At 50.9% G+C, this 21,293-nt stretch overlaps 1 protein-coding gene across 4 annotated transcripts in view; it reads left to right on the top strand.

Annotated features, from left to right (window-relative positions):
• The window catches only part of HIVEP3 (HIVEP zinc finger 3), a 294,820-nt gene that overhangs the window by 214,932 nt on the left and 58,595 nt on the right, over window positions 1-21,293 (top strand). For 3 of the 4 annotated variants that reach the window (XM_039384239.1, XM_039384242.1, XM_039384240.1), the window contains 2 exons: window positions 8,574-8,638; window positions 14,073-19,739. In XM_039384239.1, the coding sequence (XP_039240173.1) occupies window positions 14,625-19,739 (5,115 nt within the window). In that variant the 5' untranslated portion in view covers window positions 8,574-8,638; window positions 14,073-14,624. The remainder of the gene's footprint in view (window positions 1-8,573; window positions 8,639-14,072; window positions 19,740-21,293) is intronic. The other variant, XM_039384241.1, reaches the window with a different exon arrangement.

Genomic DNA, 21,293 nt, shown 5'->3' on the forward strand with positions numbered 1-21,293 from the left:
ATATCCAACTTAAATCCCTCCTTTTAGTTTAAAACCATTCCCCCTTGTCCTGTCACTCTCTGCCTCTGTAAAAAGTCTCCTTTTTTAGGAACCCTCTTTAGGCCCTGGAAGGTGCTCTGAGGTCTCCCTGGAGCCACCTCTTCTCCAGATCCTGGCTCCAGGTTATAACTCAGTCCTTTATCAACCTTGATCCCTCTGCTTGAGGGAGGAGAAAAAGATGAGCAAGCTGAGAGGGCAAAGCTTTCCATGTTTTCTGTGGAAACTTCTTGCTGAGTGTGTGCAGTTGTGCTGGCTCTGGGGGGGATGAAGTGGGGAGCAACCCATGGGTCACCTCCACAGGGAGCTCTGGAGGTTGTGGCCCCTCTTCTCTTGGCTTGTGTCAGTGTTGGACATGTCAGAGGTGATACTCTGCATTTTCCTGGCTGCCTTTCCAACACCTCTCACCTCCACCAGTGCCTGGCATATAAACTCTGGGAGGATGCAGCCCTTGGCACATCCCAAGGGTTTGCTAAAAAAGCCTGTAAATTCACTTTGTTTTCTCAGAGAGGGAAATGACAAAACTCACAGATATTTCAAGATTTATTTCTTTTTAAAGTATAAACCAGAAAACATTACAAGGAAAAAAACCACCTCAGTGACTGTGTCTGGGCTTGCCAAAGCAAAGCATCAACCCCAGAGCTGGGCTGCCAGGGATATATCCCAGAAATGAACCTGCCACCCAGGGAGGAACTTCTGGCCAAGATCCCTCTGTGCCATCCAGGGGGGGAGATGCTGCATCTGCCAGTGTTGGAGCCTTGGCTGCTCCTGCTTCCAGCCCTGCTGGTTCCTGCTCTGAGTCCTCTGGAGCAGCTCTCAGAGCATCTGCCAACAGCAGTGGGCTGCAGAACCCTGTGTGTGTGCTGAGGATGAGGCTGGGGGAGGAGGGGAATCCCAAGGTTTGTCCCCAGGGGTCAGACAGGGCTCCTGTTTGCCAGCTCTGGGTGGGCACAGGGCACTGGGGGCAGCCCGTGGATGTGGGGATTAGGGAATGCCCCATTTTCAGACCTAATGTGTGTCTGCAGGGCAGAAAACTGAAACTCCTGCGTGATCTTCTGCAAATAAATTCATCAGGAAAAAAAGGAAGTGACTGGAGAAAAAGGCATCACTTTGGTCAGTATGGGCTGACAGGGAAAGGATGGAAACCAAAACCTGGGAAACCTTGGCAGTTGTTTCTGTTTTCAACAAGAAATGAGTTGATTGAGCACTGGGTGTTGTTGCACAATTTGATGTGTCTGCAGATACACACAAATGCATTCAAGAGCAGATGCTGCTCAGCCTGGACAAGAGAAGGTTCTGGGGAGACCTTGGAGCCCCTTCCAGTGCTGTTGCCCTTCCTCCAAAGCTTGTTTTTAGCCAGTGTTTTGTATTTAGAGCACCTTCAGGTTTAAGTAAATCATTCAGTTGCTCCACACTTACCTTCCACAAACCTCCAAACACAACTAACACCTCCCAGCACCTCTCCTGGGACATCTGGGGGGGGTCACCTGGAGAAGAGAAGGCTCCAGGGAGAACTGAGAGCCCCTGGCAGGGCCTAAAGGGGCTCCAGGAGAGCTGGGGAGGGACTGGGGACAAGGGATGGAGGGACAGGACACAGGGAATGGCTTCCCACTGCCAGAGGGCAGGGAGAGATGGGATACTGGGAAGGAATTCCTGGCTGTGAGGGTGGGCAGGCCCTGGCACAGGTTGCCCAGAGAATCTGTGGCTGCCCCTGGATCCCTGGAAGTGTCCAAGGCCAGGTTGGACGGGGCCTGGAGCAACCTGGGCTAGTGGGAGGTGTCCCTGCCCATGGCAGGGGGTGGCACTGGATGAGCTTTAAGGTCCCTTCCAACCCAAACCATTCCATGGTTCTGTACTTCATCATCCCATTGTTCTGTGCCAGTAGGAAGAGGGGGAAGCCTAAGAGAGGGAAGTCCAAGCCTTACTGAGGGCTTGGACTATAATCCAGCCCGGGCTAAATGCAAACACAGCTCAGAGCCCTCCCTGGCCTCTGCTCCCCATGGGGAGGTTGTTTGTACAGAGACACGTTCTGGAGCATTTCTGCTCCTCACTTCTGGATTCAAAGCAAACTGGAAGCTTTTTGTGATATCAGCCCTAAAGATCCCTTTGCCATTTTAGGGAGATTATACAATAATCTTGACTTCTGTTTTAATTTTATTCTGTTTAGGTTGTTTTTTCTTAATTGCTTCTCCTTTATCGTTAACGAGACAAAAAGCCGTTTGTGTAACAGCTCACAGAGCGAAATTATCACGGAGCAGAGATGGAATTTGCATGTTAAGAGTTTCTTTTTATTGTTTTCCTTGTCTTTACGTTCCTCATTTGGTTTTGTTCAGCCCTACAAACCTGCTGCAGCATCATCCACCCATCTGTGTCCTACCAGCACATCCTCAGGGCAAACTCCTCTGGGCCGGGGCAGCAGGAGGGTTCTCCATGGGCAGGTACATAGTGGTCAAGTGCCTGAACCCCTCAGCAGGCCTTTGGTCACTTCTCAACAGCCACGAGTAGCCCCCTCTTCTCATATTTACAAACCAGACCAAAATTCCTCATTTTGCCCCTTGAGGAATGGCTTTGACTCCTGCAGTGACCAACTGCCAGGAAACCAGAGGGTGAGTCAGTCACAGCCAGCAAGCCCATGACAATTGTTGGCTTTTTGGTTTTTTTTTCCCCAATTATTTTCTTTAGAGAAGCCTGAGTGGAATGCTGCTCTCAGGAAGCCCATGGAATGCAAAATAAACTGGAAAGTAAATGATATTAATTCAATATTGAGCCCCGTGCAAGAAGGTCCCCCCGGTGTTGCCCCACTGTGGAGAGCTGGGAGGGCTGAATAATTTCCTACAAGCTCCAGTCTGAAAAGGGCACAGTTGAAACCTCATTGCAGAGCTTTCTTTGTGTCCTTATGAATCACTGGAAGAGGCCCCCCAGGGAAGCAGTGGAGTCACCATCCCTGGGAGTGTTCAGAAGCAGTGTGAGTGTGGCACTGCATGACCTGGTGTAGTGACATGGTGGGATTGGGTTGAAGGTTGGACTTGGTGATCATGGGGGCTTTTCCAACCTTAATATTTCTGTGTTTCTATGAAAACTGTACAAGAATTGCATAGTCTGGAACAGAGTCCAAGTTGAGAGTGGTAAAATCTGCATCTGTAATCACTGGAGAACACTCTGCAGGGTGTTATTGCACAGTCCTGACTTCTACTGCTGCCTCTTGTCTGTCAGTCAGGGCTGGTTTGTGTGGTAATTAACTGGCCATCTAATTTGCTGAGTAACCCCCTCCCTCCATGAGCTGTTCTCCTGGATTCCATGAGAGAGGAGGTTCCACAGTGGTCCCTTATGGACAGCACAGTCCAGGTGTGTGAGCAGGAACCAGGGCCTGGCACTTGCTGTGTCACTGTGGCCTCACCTGCGATACTGGGGCAGTTTGAGGCACCACAATATAAGAATAGATCTGAAGCCATTGGAGAGTGTCCAAAGGAGGGCAAGGAGATGAGGAAGGGCCTGGATTTGAAGCCCTGGGAGGACACTGAGGGCACTTGGTGTGTTCAGCTGGAGCAGAGGAGACTGAGGGGAGACCTCAGTGCAGTTCCAATTCCTGGGCAGGGGCAGAGGAGGGGCAGGGACTGAGCTCTGCTCTGGGGGAGCAGGGACAGCAGCCAGGGAACGGCTGGAGCTGTGTCAGGGCAGGCTCAGGGTGGATCTCAGGCAAAGGTTCTTCCCCCAGAGGCTGGTTGGGCACTGCCCAGGCTCCCCAGGGCAGTGGGCACAGCCCCAAGGCTGCCAGAGCTGCAGGAGGGTTTGGCTGATCCTCTGGGGCACAGGGGGTGACTCTTGGGGCTGGGCCTGTGCAGGGCTCAGGGTTGGACTCCATGATCCTTGGGGGTCCCTTCCAGCTCAGCATATCCTGGGATTCTGTGAAATATGAAAAGTGCTGGGACAAACCTTTTTCCACCTCAGTGGTTGATTTAGGTCTGTTTTTCTCTAAAATCACTGCTGTGTTACCGTGCTGTGAATTTTGCTCCTCAGGTGCAGCTGAGGCCCTGCCTGCAGTGGCTTCATGGGGTGTATTTGCATAGGGCTTGTTGAGCTGTGTGTGGTGAGCCAGACTCCCACACATGCAAAATGTCCCCTCTGTGACCTGGGCTGTCTCTGCAAACCAACCTGGCTGGGACCATCCTCTCCCCAGAGCTGCTTACAGACCTCCTCAGCCTGCAGCCCCAGGATGAGACAGCCTTGCTGTCAGAAAGTTGCCCTGTTATCTGTTTTTAACATTTTGGCAGCCTGACCCCTATTGTGGTTCGTCTGTCTTTGTTCAGCTTCCCCAGTGCCCTTCCCTCTGCTCCAGGGCACCCCCTGAGCTCACAGACAGCAGGAGCAGTGGGTTCCTCAGGGCAGTGACTTATTCAGACACATCCTCACCCTCCAACTTCGCAGCACCTGGGGCGACTCTGGCACCAGTAAATGAAAGGAGCCAGGATCAAATTCCTGACCCTGGGGGCCAGTGACATGGAAGGAGCTCACTCCATCTCAGTGTCTGGCCCTTGGGAGTGCTCTCTGCCCTTCATCTTGAAGCAAGATTTGTTTCTCACATAGAAAAATAATCTTTATAAAAATATATTCTTGAATCTGCCTGTGTGCATTTTACCTCCACTGTGTGTCCATGGACTGCTTGGCTTTTGCACAAGGCAGATGGAGAAGGGAATGGCCAGAGGGCAAGCAAAATAAACCACAGGGAGAGTGTCCAGACATGGTGTGTGCATCCATGGGCTGTGTGTGCATCCATGGAGTGATGTGTGCATCCATAGGCTGTGTGTGCATCCATGGGCTGTGTGTGCATCCATGGGCTGTGTGTGCATCCATGGAGTGATGTGTGCATCCATGGAATGCTGCATGTGCATCCATAGGCTGTGTGTGCATCCATGGAGTGATGTGTGCATCCATGGAATGCTGCATGTGCATCCATAGGCTGTGTGTGCATCCATGGGCTGTGTGTGCATCCATGGAATGCTGCATGTGCATCCATAGGCTGTGTGTGCATCCATAGGCTGTGTGTGCATCCATGGGCTGTGTGTGCATCCATGGAGTGATGTGTGCATCCATGGAGTGGTGTGTGCATCCATGGAGTGATGTGTGCATCCATGGAGTGGTGTGTCCATCCATGGAGTGGTGTGTGCATCCATGGAGTGGTGTGTCCATCCATGGAGTGGTGTGTCCATCCATGGGCTGTGTGTCCATCCATGGAGTGGTGTGTGCATCCATGGAGTGGTGTGTCCATCCATGGAGTGGTGTGTCCATCCATGGAGTGGTGTGTCCATCCATGGGCTGTGTGTCCATCCATGGAGTGGTGTGTGCATCCATGGAGTGGTGTGTCCATCCATGGAGTGGTGTGTCCATCCATGGACTGATGTGTCCATCCATGGGCTGTGTGTCCATCCATGGGCTGTGTGTCCATCCATGGGCTGTGTGTGCATCCACAGAGGAAAGGCAAGGCTTTCCCTGAGGAAAAGCTCAGCACTAAGTCAGGGGAGGGTCAAGGGGAGCCTTTTCAGCTGAGCTTTCCAAAGCCTGAGGGCAGACCTGTGGTACTGCCTGAACCTCCTTCCCCACTGCCCCACCCTGCAATCAGGAGCTTGAGCAGGAATCAGAAACTCCAGCTGAACTGGAGTTGTCCCTTTCCTTCTTTTTTTCACTCCTGTGGTTTGAAACTCTGTGGAAACATTTAGGAAGGTTTCTCAACACATGGGTTTAACCAAAGTCTCTGCAGGGGAACACAGGGAAAGGCAATTCCTGCCTGGGCTGCCTGCAAGGCACGTTACCTGGGATGAGGTCACCAGCTCCCCAGGAGCTGCCTTCCCACTCTGGCTTTGGCAGGTCTGGAGTGTTCAATCCAGATGAATTTTGAGAGAATCATTGTGCAGGTGTGGTTTTAAAATATTAAAGAATTGCTTTCTTGCACTGCTGAGTGTGTGAGAAGGGTCAGCAGCAGGGAGGAGATGTGGTGGTGATGCTCAGAATCCCTCCTCACAGTCACAGGGGGTTGAATAGTTCTTGAGGGTCATCTTAGACATTGCTAAAGAAAGTGGTTTTCTGGAGTTTTGGTTACAAGAAAACAGGATTAGTTTTATTATAAATATGTATTTATTATGTATTTAAATTATTAGATTTATTATATATAATAATTTTATTATAATACTTATATAATCTAATTATACATAACAGATTTGTTATATATCAATAAAATATATAAATATAATATATTTATTACTCATTAAATAAATACATAACTATATTTATAGTATATATTAATATATAATATGTATTGTATGTAATTAATTATATATAATGATATATGTAATAAATATTTTTATATTTATTATATTACATATGATAAATTATTGTATATTTATTATATAATATATATTTTATATATTATATATAAATATATTCTATATTTATTCTATGACAACCCCTGTGGAACATGTGAGTGTGTTGGCATGCCCTGCCTGCCTACAGGAGCCTGGATTCAAATCCCAGTTGGGCTGAATGGTGGAAATGGAGCAGCCAGGAGCTGGCCCAGGAGCACAGGGGAGGCTGTGTGAGAGCTGGGTCTGCCTGGATGGGGAAGAACTGAGTTTTTACCTCCAAGGCAGGCTGAAGCTGCCCTGTGTCCTGTGGTTTGGGAGTTGGGAGCAGGATGGAGGGAGCTCTGGTGGTGCCTTTCTGCTGCTGCTGCTCCTCAGCCTGCACAGGGCTCGCTGCTTTGCTTCCCCTTCCAGTTTTGATGAGGATATTGCTGGGAATAGTTAGCTCTAAAATATGCAGATTTTGCAATAATTTCCTTGTTCTGACTCAAGGGCTTTTCTGGAAAACCTCTTTGAAGTTGTGAAATCCGTTCATTAACCCTTTGCTCGAGCCTTGCTGGCTGAGGGCAGGGCTGGGTTTGTTCATCTGGTTTCCTCGGGGGGCCCTTTGCTGGAAGGGTGAGAAGAAAGTTGCTGAAACCACGTGGGCTCCAAGTAAAAGTGAATAAGCACAGCAGTCAATCCTTCAATCCCAGACTTTTTAATGAGCAGGGAAAGTCTCCTGGATGTCTTCCCATCTGTTCCTAGTGAGATGGATCCCTGTTTATCTCCGTGGGTCTCTCCCTTCCCGTGGTATCCGTGGGCCCCACAGACATTCATGGATGACTCACATCACATCTGGGGAAGGAGGAAGTGTCCCCTTTTTAGCAACAGGGACTCACACAGACCGTAAATGAGGTGACTTGCCCAGTTTCACACAGGAAATGTGTAACCAAAGTGGGAATTGAACCCAGGTCACTTGAATTTAGCACTGGATTGTCTCCCCCCCCCAGCAAGGCCACGGCAGCTCAGCAGATGTTGCACGTGTTGGAGTCAAACGTGAATCACAGAGTGGTTTCAGTTGGGAGGAGCCTTAAAGCCCATCTCATTCCACCCCCTGCCGTGGGCAGGGACACCTTCCATAGCCCAGGTTGCTCCAAGCCCTGTCCAACCTGGCCTTGGACACTTCCAGGGATCCAGGGGCAGCCACAGCTTCTCTGGGAAACCTGGGCCAGGGCCTCCCCACCCTCCCAGCCAACAATTCCTTCCCAATATCCCATCTCTCCCTGCCCTCTGGCAGTGGGAAGCCATTCCCTGTGTCCTGTCCCTCCCTCCCTTGTCCCCAGTCCCTCTCCAGCTCTCCTGGAGCCCCTTTAGGCCCTGCCAGGGGCTCTCAGCTCTCCCTGGAGACTTCTCTGCTCCAGGTGAACCCCCCCAGCTCTCAGCCCATCCTCACAGGAGAGATGTCAGGAGGTGTTTGTTGGTTGTGTTAGGAGGTGTTTGTTGGTTGTCTTAGGAGGTGTGAGTTAGTTGTTCATCTTTTTAAGAGGTTTGTGGAAGGTAAATGTGGAGCAACTGAGTGATTCACTTAAAACTGAAGCTGCTCTAAATGCAAAACTTGAGACTAAGTAGGAGCTTTGGAGGAAAGGCTGTGGCACCTGGGTGCTGGTCTGGGTGCCCAGTCCCTGAGCAGACCTGAAAGCTGTGCCAGGGTGTGGAGCTTTTACTTTGTCCACACTGCAGCTGCTTGTGCTGACACCAGCCAGGCTCTGGTGTCCTGGCAGCCTGGGCCAGGAGGAGGGACACTGCTCCAGGAAAAAAACAGGGGCCAGGAGGGGAATACCTGGTTCAGGAGTTACCTGGTGCAGGGGAGAGAAAAACCTGCTCCAGGAGGAGGGATATCTGCTCCAGGAGAAAAACCTGGTCCAGGAGGAGAGATCCCTGGTCCAGGGGAAGGAATAGCTGCTCCAGGAGGGGTCCATCCCCCAGAGATGTGTTTTCTGCGAGCGTGCACGTCACCCTCAGGGTAAACATGCTGAGGGAGGTCCCCAAGGGCTCTCCAGCTGTTGGGGCTGAGTTTGTGTTGCTGTTTTGGTTACCAGGCAATCCTCCCCATCAGGGCACCTGCTCTAAGTCCTGTGTGCTCACTGCTGAGATGGCCTGTTAACATACACACCAGATTCCAACGTGCTCTTTCTTTTCCAGACTGAACTAAACCGTGGGCAAATAAATGAGAGAGACTCTCAAAATTCCAGACTCCCAAGTCCACTGTGAGTAATCTCTGTTTTTTCCCTCCTGCCTTACCCTGGCTGTGTTCATTGCCCTTTGCAGAGGATTCCACCTGGGAACAGGACTTGCTTTTCTGTTTGTCCACTTTACTTTGCTGTTTCTTCAATATATTTGAGAAACTTTTGCCTTGTGGGTGCTGCAGAAGCATTTTCATGCTACTGAGTCGAGTTACAAGAGGTAATTAGAGGAGATCTGCTGCTGCTGCCTGCTCTTTGCATTGTAAATCCCTCTCAGTCATCAGTCACTTTATTTATGGGCACTGCCCTTTTGTTCAAAGCTAATTTGGGATCTGGTTGCAAAGACCATGACCCCCAGGTAGCAGCAAACCCTACACCCTGTGCTTGGCCCAGCACCTCATCTGCTTTTAGACATGGACTTGCAGGTTTTTTGTAAGGAAACCATGAGCTCCTGACAGAAGGGATCTGTTTTCCCACAGCTGTGTCTCTCCAGATTGATTTAAATTAAAAAGGGGTAAATGCTGAATGTGGTTTTTCCACGGGCAGGATATTTTAGTGGCTGCCAGTAAAGGAGGAGCTGTACCTGTCCCTCAGCAAGAATTTGTGCTGTGCTGAGTTCACTGCACAAGTGAAATTTTAAAGTATATTTAACATATATGTAATTGTATACATATTATATTTAACACGTGTCAAAGATGTTGGCCATTGGTTCAATGTGTCTAAAATTTGACTTAAAAGTAATCATGGGCAATAAACAAGGTGGATTTTCTCAGGCACCACACAAGCCTTAAAACCAGGTTAAAATTTGGTGTGTGGAGGAAAATGCTGTTCTGGTTGGAATGGTACAGAAAAGGCAGAGCTGTAATAGCTTCCCACTAATCCCACTGGATCCTGATCTGGCTGGGACAGGACCAGGCAGCAGAGAAAATCCCCCCCTTTGCTTGAGTATCACATACAAGAGGATTTTGCCACCAGCAAGGTTTAAGGATCCCCAGTAATGAGATGTTTCAGTGTCCTGGAAACAAAAGGCAAGTGAGAGAAAGCCAAGCACTGCAGTTTTCCACGTGTCACTTGACAGGAATGAATTCTGGAGGCCAACACAGGGTAGAGAAAGCCCTGATGTCTTTTCAGAGCTGTTCCCACCTGGAGCTCAGGAGTCAGGCACAGCCTCTTCCCATTTATCAGGGTCTCAAATCCCAAATCTGATGGGAAAGAGCTTGTTTGGGGGCATGGCTGCATAAATGTGGTGATAGTCCCAGGCAGAGGGACCAGCCTAAGGTTTGGCAATGGTTAGGAGAAGTCCTTTAGGAGGACTTGGGTGAGGATCAGGGCTGGGAAGGACTGTGTGCCTGGGCCTGCTTGCAGGAATCCATTGCAGCCATAATAAGGTAATTCAGAACACCAACAGCTGTGACTTCCTAAAGGAGCATTTTTCTGAGCGTTTTATCTCAGGCTTTGGGGTAAAATTCTAGTCCCATTACAATCAGAAGGCATCTTGTCCCTGATTCCTTCCAGCAGGGTGGCAGCCTTTGTTTCCTCCCTGGGGATGGAACAGTTCCTGGTCCTGCTCGCATTTCAAGTGAAACCCTAAGAAATGGTGTTTGAATGGAAATAAGAGCTGGAATCCCCAGTTTTAGTGCCTGTGCTTTGGATTCAGCCACAGACATGCAATGGGAGCAGCTGGAAACCATGTGCCATGTAATCCATGGGACTTGTTCCTTAAAGCTCTGCTGTTGCTGTGCCAGTGCCGTGCACGGGGCTGGAGCTCTGCCCTTCTACTGAGAGAGCAGAGCAGAACACGTGGGAAGGGAGAGCAAAACAAGTGGAGAATTGTAGAATCACAGAGTCTCCAGAGTTGGAAGGACACAAATATCATCCAGTCCAACCCCTGGCCCTGCACTGACACCCCAACAATCCCACCCTGTCCCTCAGAGCGTTGTCCAAACACTTCTGGAGCTCTGGCAGCCTTGGGGCCGTGACCACTGGGATAAGGTGCTTCAGTATCCTTTGTAAAATCCTGTGGGATCTCAGCTCCCTCAGCCTGTCCATGGGATCACAGTTGTACCAAAGGCACAGCACTGGCAGTGACCTCCCCTGCCCCTGGGCTGAAGGGATGGAGCTGGAATCAAGTCATAACATGAGTTTGGACCATGGCCATGGCAGGACCACTAACTAGAATCATAAAATCAGAGAATATCTAGAGTTGGAAGGACCCACAAGGATCATCCATCCAACCCCTGGCCCTGCACAGACACCCCAACAATCCCACCCTGGCCCTCAGAGCGTTGTCCAAACCCTCCTGCAGCTCTGGCAGCCTTGGGGCTGTGCCCACTGCCCTGGGGAGCCTGGGCAGTGCCCAACCAGCCTCTGGGGGAAGAACCTTTGCCTGAGATCCACCCTGAGCCTGCCCTGACACAGCTCCAGCCGTTCCCTGGGTGCTGTCCCTGCTCCCCCAGAGCAGAGCTCGGAGCTGCCCCTGGGGAGGAGCTGCAGCCCCTGCTGAGCTCTGCCCTCAGTCCCCTCTTCCCCAAGTGCCCCAGTAGAAACAGAGCACGTGGCAGAGAAGAAACTGCAGGTCATGAGGAGGAGGTGAAAGTAAAACCAAAAGATGAGCCTTTTCTGAGAAAAGAGGGGAGAATCAGGAAGATGTAATACATATTGGCAGGCTGAAGTCTGAAGAGATTTTGAGGTGAAGAGAACAGAAACTGGAAGAAAAATGAGGAAGAAAAAGAAGAGTAGATTTTTCCAGCCGTTAGTCCCGTTGGCTTTCCAGGAGGAGCCAGCAGGAAGCTGCCTGTGAGCTCTGGGGAGGGATGACCACGCCAGCCCTGTGCTCTCTGCCAGCTGGAGGGATGTCCCAGGCACAGGGAGAGCAGCAGGAACCAGATCCCTCTCTGATGGAGTGCAGTGAGACACTGCTCAGCTACTCTGGGTCGTATCTGAGCTGGGCAGGACATCTTCAAACAGCTTTTTGAGAGCTAGTTCCCTTCCTCTGCCACACCTCAGAGTGGAGAAACCCTCCTGGGCTTCATCTTTTCTGCCACTTAATGTTGCTCTGTTCAATTTTCCTTGGAGGGGTGTCAACCCGGATTAACTGCATCCACCAGGAGAGTTATCCTTTGCCATTGCCATTCCAGGAGTCTCATTTCCAGTAATGGAAAAAAATCTGTCCAAAGTGGCCTGAAGTGCCCTGGAATGGCCCTGCTGGCTGCTGGAGGCAGCAGGTGGGATTGTTTGTTGACCAGTTCTTGGATTATTAACTTTCCTGCAGAGCTCCTCCACAGCCAGCTGGGGCCCATGTGTTCCTCAGGTGGGCTGAGCATTTGGGTGATGTTGAATCATCTCAAGGAGCTTCCTTGCAACCCTGATTGTTACACACTTAGGAGTTGATATGGAGCCCATAGGGGAAAACACAGCATTAAGATGTTTTTCAGGCACTCTGGAGCTGGGAGTTCTGACATGTGAGTGTTTGAGCTCGTGGGAGGCAGCTTTCACTCTGTGCTTGCTGAGAAAGCCTCTGCTAAATCCACTTTACAAAGTGTGTGTCGTGAGTGGGGCAAAGAACAGCAGCTTGGGCAAAAATCAACATCATAAATCTGCTCCACAGTGTCTTTGATCTTGAGTTAGTGCTGTGCCCAGACCATGGCTGGTGTTAGTCAGCACTGAGGAGCCAAAACTAAACAGGGGGTTCAAAATGTAATGAATTCCTCCTCAGAGCAACGAGCCCATAAACATGAGGCACTTTCTCAGCAAGTCAGGGCAAGAGCAGGTGCTCTGCAGGTCCTGGACAGATGTGAAGCTCGTGCTGGAGGGGAGCAGAGCCTGTGTTTGGGGAAAAGGAGGATACGTTTAAGGGGAGGACTGATCTTTTGTACAGTTCCCTAAATTTGAGTGTCACAACTGGCCAGGAAGAGAAGCCACTAATCCAGTCAGTCAGAGATGGGATCTCAGGGCAAAAAAATCTCCCAGAACTGAGACCTTAATGTGGGAGGCATTGCCCCTGTTTTGTCCCTCGTTAGCACCTGCCTGTGTCAGGGATAGTACAGGGGGTTGTGTCCAGGACTTGTACCCTGACTTTTGGCCATCTAAGGTGAGTTGTCCAAAGAACAGACAGTTTTTGGACAGTTTTTTGAAGTCTTGTTGGTCGTGATGTGTCCCAGGGTGTTGCTACATCTTTAGACTCTGCTGAATTGAACTAAATCACCGTATACCCCATGTCCCTTTTCTCATGGACTGCAGGGAGTATAAATTAAATTATGTCACCTAACAGCCCCTGTCTCATTGTCATGGAGCGTGGGCAGTGCAGGGCTGTAGGAATGGATGGAGTGGGGGATCCTGGGAGGACTCCGTGTTGAACCCAACAGCCTCCCCTGCTGGCTCTTCACTGGTGCTCCTCAGGATGAAGCTGGGCCACTGCAGAGCTCCAGTCTCAGTGCTGGGCTGGCCCTGCAGCCCCATCCAGGCTCCCTCCCCCTGCACAGAGCAGGGTGGGAGCTCAGGGCTTGGAGCAATGTCCCCTCATTAAACTGTCCTAGCAGGGACTGCACCCTGAGGCAGCCAGGAGCTTCCCAGAGAAGGACCAGAGATCTTTTCTCATTGGAAACCACACATATCAATTTTCTGCACTTAAAAAGCACCATCCTTATTTTCCTTAGGAGTAGCCCACCCATTTCTAGTCCATCTCTTGGAGCTGCTGTTTTATTCCAGTGCAGAGTGTTTCCTCCCTGAGTATCTCCTCATCAGCTGTATTTGCTGACAAGGGTGATGGGTGTTATTGGTTCCATCCACACTCATGGTCCCCCTTCAGAAACAGCCAATTTTGATACTCCCCTCTATGAAATATGCCACAGAAATTGGATTTTGCACCATTGTTTGGTGACAAAAGGCAGGAAATTAAAGAGGCAACATTTCAGTAAAAGCCTGTGTGTGCTTCCTCTTTACCTGCTTTTGCTGGAAATGACACTGGAGATTATTGTGGGCTCAGGAGAGGATTTTATGCAGCAAAGATTTGCTTGTTTGTCAGTGAATGGATGTGCTGCACAAGGCTTTGGAGTCGGGCAGCGTTCCTGTGTAGTCAGTTTGGAAGGGAAATATAATTACAACAATTTTAAACCCCTAAATGTTTGCAGGAGATTAGAAGGAATTCGAGTTTGAAATCCTTTTAATACATTTTTCCAAACTGTCTGTGTTTCAAGTTCCTGTCTCTGGTTACTGCACAGAGCCAGGTCATGTGTGCATTAAACTGAGTCCCTGAGGTTTGACTGAGTACAATTTATGTTTAGATTGCCATTAAAAGTAATGTCTTGTGAATGGGAGACAATCAGTTAGTTATTCTGAATTATTTTTGTGCAAAATATTTATTGTTATCCTCCACGGAATTAGCAGCATTTAATTACTTAAATACAAAAGCTGAAATAATCTTTTTCTCTGTTTGTTTTTCTTTTGGATGTAATTACAGAAATGTGGGAAATACTTTTCCAAGGCTTTTGAACTCAAAAGTGGAACAGAAGGAAGACACAGGGGGACATACACCATTCAGTGTTATTTTCCTTGCACGGGAAAAAAAAAAAGAAAAAGATCCTTATGAGATGAGCACTAAAGTCTCAAGTTTTCAAAGGTTTGCATAACAAACAAGAGACACATTGTGGGTTGCATCTTGACTTTGAAGGCTTGCCACTGTCAACTGAAATAAAATGGCAAGGTTTAAAGCCTTAACCAAGTTCACAAGGAAAATATTTGGACTAAAAGTTTTGGAAAGTTTTCTCTCTTTGAAGTAGTTTGTCATGTGTTACCAATGTGAACTTTATTGACCTTGAAACATTTTTTTTTTGAATCAAATAGCAACTAGTGACACTTTAGTAAAATCTTAAATCAACAACCATCTCCTGGCGGCTCCAGCTCCGTAGCAAATGCAGGCAAAACAGGGAATCTACAGAGGAGACCTTTATTATTCGTAAATGAAGCCTGCCAAAACCTTCCCAAAATAGCATTCAGAGACCCTTTTAAGGTCATGGATCCTGAACAAAGCCAGAAGAGCACAAAAAAGGCTGAGGAAAGTCCAAGACAGAGGCTTCCCAAAGGAGAGGCTTTCCAAGCCAGTATTTCATCCACAACTACGTACCAGGGCAGCTCTGCTCCTTCCCAAGGAACCCCTCTCCGAGATATCATATCGCAGCAGCACTTTTCTGGCCCTCTGCCCGTTCCAAGAGAGGAGTCTCAGGAGAAGACTGGACATCAGAAGCAACCCAAGCCTTCCTCTTTCGAACACCCTCCCCACCTCTCGCAGCTTCAGCAGCACGCACTGTCACCAGCATTTATGTCCCCGGGGAAGCCAGAGCATGTCCTCGAGGGTCCCACGTGGCAGCTAGTTGATCCAGTGAGACCGGGGCCCTCTGGCTCCTTTTCATCACCCGGGCTCCACTCTCACCACGGCCAGCTCCTGCCTTCCCACTCGCAGATCATTCCCGGAGAGGACATGCCGTCCGTTCAAAAGGTCTACATCCCTCGCCCTTCCCAGGTTTCCTTAAAACAGGCCGAGGAGGTGCACAAGAAGGAAAAGAAACCCCAAAAGCCAGGCAAGTACATCTGCCAGTACTGCAGCAGGCCCTGTGCGAAGCCGAGCGTGCTCCAGAAACACATCAGGTCGCACACGGGCGAGAGGCCGTACCCTTGCATTCCATGTGGCTTCTCTTTTAAGACCAAGAGCAATTTGTACAAACATAGGAAATCTCACGCTCATCGGATAAAAGCTGGGCTGGCCTCAGGGATCGGAGCAGAGATGTATCCATCGAGCCTGGAGATGGAGAGGATCGGCGGGGAGGACTTCGAGGAGCCCACGGAAGGGGAGAGCACGGACTCGGAGGAGGAGACGGGCGCGATGTCGGGGCACTCGGTCGAGCTCTCCCCCAGGCAGAAGCACGGCCTGCTGTCCAGCAGCTTGCTGAGTGCAGGGAGCCAAGGCTCCAGCCACGACCGGTGTTCCTTGTCCCATTCCAGCATGTCCCAGTCCCTGGAGGACAGCAGCCAGTTCGTGGAGCCCTCGTCAGACCACGCCCTGAGCCATAAATCCGAGGACACCCACACGATCAAGCAGAAACTCGCGCTCCGCCTGAGCGAGAGGAAGAAGGTGATCGATGAACAGGCCTTCCTGAGCCCCGGCAGCAAAGGCAGCACCGAGTCAGGATACTTCTCCAGGTCAGAGAGTGCAGAGCAGCAGATCAGCCCCCCGAACACCAACGCCAAATCTTATGCAGAGATTATTTTTGGGAAGTGTGGGAGAATCGGGCAAAGGACGGCGGCGTTGGCTGCCAACACCACCCAGGGGTTTCCACACCTGTCCACGGATGAGAAGCCCAGCATGGTCCCGTTGTCTGTGCCTAGAACACAGGTGATTGAACACATCACTAAGCTAATTACAATTAACGAAGCTGTTGTAGATACCAGTGAAATAGATAGTGTTAAGCCTAGAAGAAGCTCTTTATCTAGACGTAGCAGCATCGAATCTCCAAAGTCTGGTGTATATAGAGAACCGTTCCAGTTCGATATCAAGTCTGGTTCCAGTAGCCAGTTGGATGCTTCCAAAGTGTTGGCATCCCACGGTGAAAAAATTAAGCCCGAACAATCATTGTTGTCACTTCAGCAATCCCACAGTGCCACAGAGACAGTGCCTCTCCTAAGAAGCCACTCAATGCCTTCTGCTGCATGCACTATAAGCTCCACACACACCTTTAGAGGTAGCTACTCGTTTGATGATCACATCATGGAGCCTGAAGTCTTAAGCCGCAGTCAAGCGTTTTCTTCTCACCCACGAACGCTAAAACGACAACCAGCTATTGAGCTGCCCTTGGGAGTGGAATACGTCTCAGAGGAGGTCGGCTCTGCCAACAAAGAAACTGTTTCCAAACCTCCCGAGGAGCCTGAAACCAAGGAAAGCGATCTTACCAAAAAGTCACGGAAGGGCCCCAAGGTGAAAGGGTTCATGTACGAGTGCAACGTGTGCGGTGCTCGCTACAAGAAAAGGGACAATTATGAAGCCCATAAGAAGTACTACTGCTCAGAACTGCAGCTCTCCAAGCCTCGCTCTTCCGCTTCCCATCCCTCTTCAGAGACTGAGAAAGGCGCTGCAGATCCCGACCCGTGGCCCCAGATGATGCATTACAAGCTGGGGAGCACTTTGGAGCTCACCCCGCTCCGCAAAAGGCGGAAGGAGAAGAGTCTTGGTGACGACGAGGAGCCTCCAGCTTTTGAAGTGTCTGACACCCCCTCCTCCAGCTCCGGGCCAGGGGCTCAGTTTGCAAACCCAGCGTCGTCGGATGTCGCTCTGAACCTGACCCGTGAATCCATGAAGTCACCAGCAGATCCAGGTAAATCCGCCCCTTCTGACGTCAGTGCCACCTTCCATCCCAGGAACACCAAACCGGCCTCGAGCGGGGAGGGCAAGGAGAGGAGAACGACCTCCAAGGAGATCTCTGTCATCCAGCACACGAGCTCCTTTGAGAAGTCTGACTCCATTGAGCAGACCAGCAGCTTGGAAGAAGACAAGCCCTTGTCCCAGTTCCCGTCGCAGCCAACGCCCCAGCACAGCCGCCCGCCCCACTCCCTGCAGCCCCGGCTGGTCCGGCAGCACAACATCCAGGTGCCGGAGATTCTGGTCACAGAAGAGCCTGACAGGCCAGAAACAGAGCCAGAACCTCCTCCAAAAGAGCCAGAGAAAACAGAGGAATTCCAGTGGCCACAGAGGAGCCAGACCCTCTCCCAGCTCCCTGCAGAGAAACTCCCACCCAAAAAGAAGCGGCTCCGGCTGGCGGAGATGGCTCAGTCCTCCGGGGAGTCCAGCTTCGAGTCCGTGTCTCTCACCCGCAGCCCGAGTCAGGAGAGCAGCGTCTCCCACGGCTCCAGCCACTCCGTGTCCTTCGATCGGGATGATCACAGCAAGCCAGAGCCCAGCAGCCAGCCCTCCGAGTCCCACCCGAAGCCTCCTGGCGTCGGCTCACACATGCTGATGGTCCCGAGCCACCATCACCACTCCAGGGAAATGCGGAGATCTGCCTCTGAGCAGACACCCAACGTGTCCCACCCTTCCCAGATGTCGGAGACACGCAGCAAATCGTTTGACTACGGGAGCTTGTCGTCCACTCCTGCCTCGACCCCCGGCCCCTCGAGCTCCTCGGCTTCCCAGGAGAGGAGGAAATGCTTCCTGGTCCGGCAGGCGTCCCTCACCAGGCACCCAGAGCACGACCCAGACCCGGCTCCCACAGGCTGGACAGAGACAGAAGATCCAGCTCCTTCCTCAAGTAAATCTCCTTCCACCAGTTTGCCCCATCAGCCGAGCTCTTCACCCCCTCTGCCCTCTCACGGGACTTACCCCAGTGAGAAGAGCCAGCCAAAGGACAGCCCTGAGCCCACCTACAGCCCGCCCTACACGGAGGCCCTGCAGGTGTTCCACCACCCCGTCCCACAGCTGACGCTGCACGAGAAGCAGTTCCTGGCCCCGCAGGTCTCCATATTCCCCTACCAGCACCTCCTGCCGCAGCCAGGGCAGTCTGCAGAGCTCTTTGCTGCACACACCATGTCTGACATCCTCTCTGCTCAGTTCTCCATGCCCCAGATCCCTCCCTCCCTATTCCAGACCCCACCACTGCCTCTCCCACAGACGCTCATCCACCCGGGCCCGCTCCATATCGCTCCGCCACTGATGTCTCACCCTGCCGAGGTGTCCTTCAGGCATCCCTCGTTCCTGCCCGTGCACTACCCTGGCTCCTCTCCCATCCCCTCAGCCTTTTTTCTGCCTCTCCAGTCTCAGTTTGCTCTCCACTTGCCAGGTGAAGCTGGTGGACATTTACCACAGCTCAAATCCAGTTTATTCCCGGCAGCAGGAGCCTCCAGCCTGTCCCCGTGCACAGAGTACGACTCTGAGAGCAGGCTGCACCCTCTGACCTGCACTGCCAGCCCCTCGGTGTCCGTGACGGTGACCCAGCTGGTCGTCCCCCCGCGCTCGGAGCCGATGGTGTCCCTGGTGGTGCCCGTGCGCATCCAGACGAACATGCCGTCCTACGGCAGCGCCATGTACACCACGCTCTCCCAGATCCTGGTCACCCAGTCCCAGTGCAGCTCCTCCACCATTGTCCTCCCCAGATTCAACGACCGCCCGCCCAAGGGTGCCCTGGTGTGCAGCGCCGACGTCCACGGGCTGGGCTTCGACCTGGCCCAGATGATCACGGAGGAGCAGAGGAGCCTTTTCCAGAGCCCCTACCTGAGGGTGCCCCTGCCCCTGCCCGAGCGCAAGGGGTACATGCCCCTCACCTGCCCCTCCGACAGCGTCCTCGGCCTGGAAGGGGGCCCAGCTACGGTCGGGGGAAGCAAAAGGATGCTCTCCCCAGCTGGCAGCTTGGAGCTGACGATGGAAACACAACAGCAGAAGAGAGTGAAAGAGGAGGAAGTGTCTGAAGCAGAAGAGAAGTTGGAAGTGGTGAAGCCCCCCAGTGCAATAGAGGAAGGGAAAAAGCAGGAGAAATCTCACTTCCTTGCGGAAAGCCAGGACAGGGTCGAGGTTGAAGCACCACCTAGTTTGTCCACAGAGCAGTCAGAGCCAAAGGAAACCCCGAGCAGTTTGCAGCAGGCTGTGTCCCATTCAGGTTCTCCAAGCTTTGAGGCACTGGAAGAGTATGAGCAGCCAGCTGGCAAACAGTTCCTCAGCAAGGCACCTTTGCAACCCGTGAAGAAAGAAGACTCCAAAGAACAGGTGGAACCGTCTCCACCGAACCCCCCGAGCACTGCCCCGCCGTCCGAGGGCACCCAGAGTGCAATGAAGTCTCGAGAAGGTACAGACACGAAGAAGGTACTTCAGTTCCCCAGCCTCCACACAACCACTAATGTCAGTTGGTGCTATTTAAACTACATCAAGCCAAATCACATCCAGCAAGTGGATCGGCGCTCCTCGGTTTATGCCAGCTGGTGCATCAGCCTCTACAACCCCAACCTGCCCGGGATCTCCACCAAGGCAGCCCTGTCCCTCCTGAGGTCCAAGCAGAAGGTGAGCAAGGAGACCTACACCATGGCCACGGCTCCCCGTCCGGAGGCAGGCAGGCTGGTCCCAGCCAGCTCCAGGAAGCCCAAAATGACAGAGGTAATGCAATCCTATCTATTTCTCCTCATCCACACGTGGGGAGAGGGGGATGAGGGACGGGGAATCGCTGTCGTTGGGTTAATAGGGGTTTACTCAGCCCCCTCTGGGGTTGGGAAGCGCTTGTTCTCGGTGAAACTTGTAGAGTGAGGAAGCAAAACCCCACTGTAACCAAAAACCAGAGCAGGCAGGTGAGCTCCAAGGCTCCACATTTCTGTTCTCCAGTTTCTACTTGCCTTGTAATCAAAAGAGCTTGTAGGAATCACCACCTCACCACCAACCACCCCTGCTCAAGCACAAAGGATTACACCTCATTTGCATTTGTCTTGATATTTCAAATAGCTTTACAACGTCTTCTTTTTTTTTTTTTTTTCATAAATGCTGTTCTAATTCCCTCCATTTTGCCTGTTCTAAATGAGAAAGGATTACCTTGGGGAAATGGGATTCTGCCTGGTTGTGCATCTGCTCATCTCACATTAATGAACATGGAGAGGCATGTTTAAAAGTATTTAAAAATATTAAAGGGAGATTTGCAAGTGTATTTAGGCCCCTGAAGAAGTGTGAAGGCATGCAGTGACATTTCTAAAAGTGCCTCAGGAGGTCAGACACGGGGTCTTGTTAAACACCCGTGTTGTGGGGTCCATTCCATGTCTGTAACTGTCCACCTGCTTTCCCAGCTCTCCGAGGGTATTTGAGACCTGGTTTTAGAGTTTAGAGGAGCAAGGCAAACAGCTCACAGGGGCAGAGCTCCCAATGGCACTGACCATGTGGGCAAAGAAGTCTTTAAGACACCTCTGTGAGCTGCCTAATATTCTGTATCTCATTTTAAGGCCAGATTTACCCCTCTGGATTAATGCTGAACCACACAGATCCCTTTAATCCAGATCATGTTCATGTAGATTAGCCAACAGAATTGCTCTAAAGATTTGGCAATTTGATATTCATCTCAAGTCAATTTATATTGATGGATTATTCATTTTATTTCTGTATCATTAAATGAACTCTGAATATTAAATTTATCATAATCGCTGCTGCAGCTGCTGCTTATAAATATGTCTTAAAATACACAGTAGAGTTGCTTTGATTCAATAAATCTTTATTTCTATTCAGCATTTCCATCATCCTTCTGCAGAAATCCAAAAGGCAGATTTCTGGGGCCACAGGGGCAGATAATTACCTGAGCAGTGCAATAACCACACCAAGGCTTGATATTTATGCACTATTTTTCAAAGGATTTGATCTGACTGGTGTTGTACCACCCTTGATTTCATTCTCCAGTAGAAGTGCCTGTGCTTCTCCGAGCTTTGCTCTTTGACATGGTGCTAAAGTGCCCACCAAGGGTGTGTTCAGAGACAGGAGACCCCCAGCCCCTGAAATGAAAGGTTAAATTCCAGACAGGAAGGTTCAGTCCTTCGTCATCAAAATACACATTTCATGCATGCATTTGCTCCAAAGGCTCATAAACCTGTTAAAAAACCCCCTCTAATCTGACTGGTGGTGCAAGTCAAGGTTTTCATGGCACAATTTGCAAAAGGAAGAGTTTGTCCTGCCAAATTC

The sequence above is a fragment of the Pipra filicauda genome, unplaced genomic scaffold, assembly GCF_003945595.2.
Source record: "Pipra filicauda isolate LSUMZ 115617 unplaced genomic scaffold, ASM394559v2 scaffold341_size774298_pilon, whole genome shotgun sequence".
Classification (NCBI taxonomy): domain Eukaryota; kingdom Metazoa; phylum Chordata; class Aves; order Passeriformes; family Pipridae; genus Pipra; species Pipra filicauda.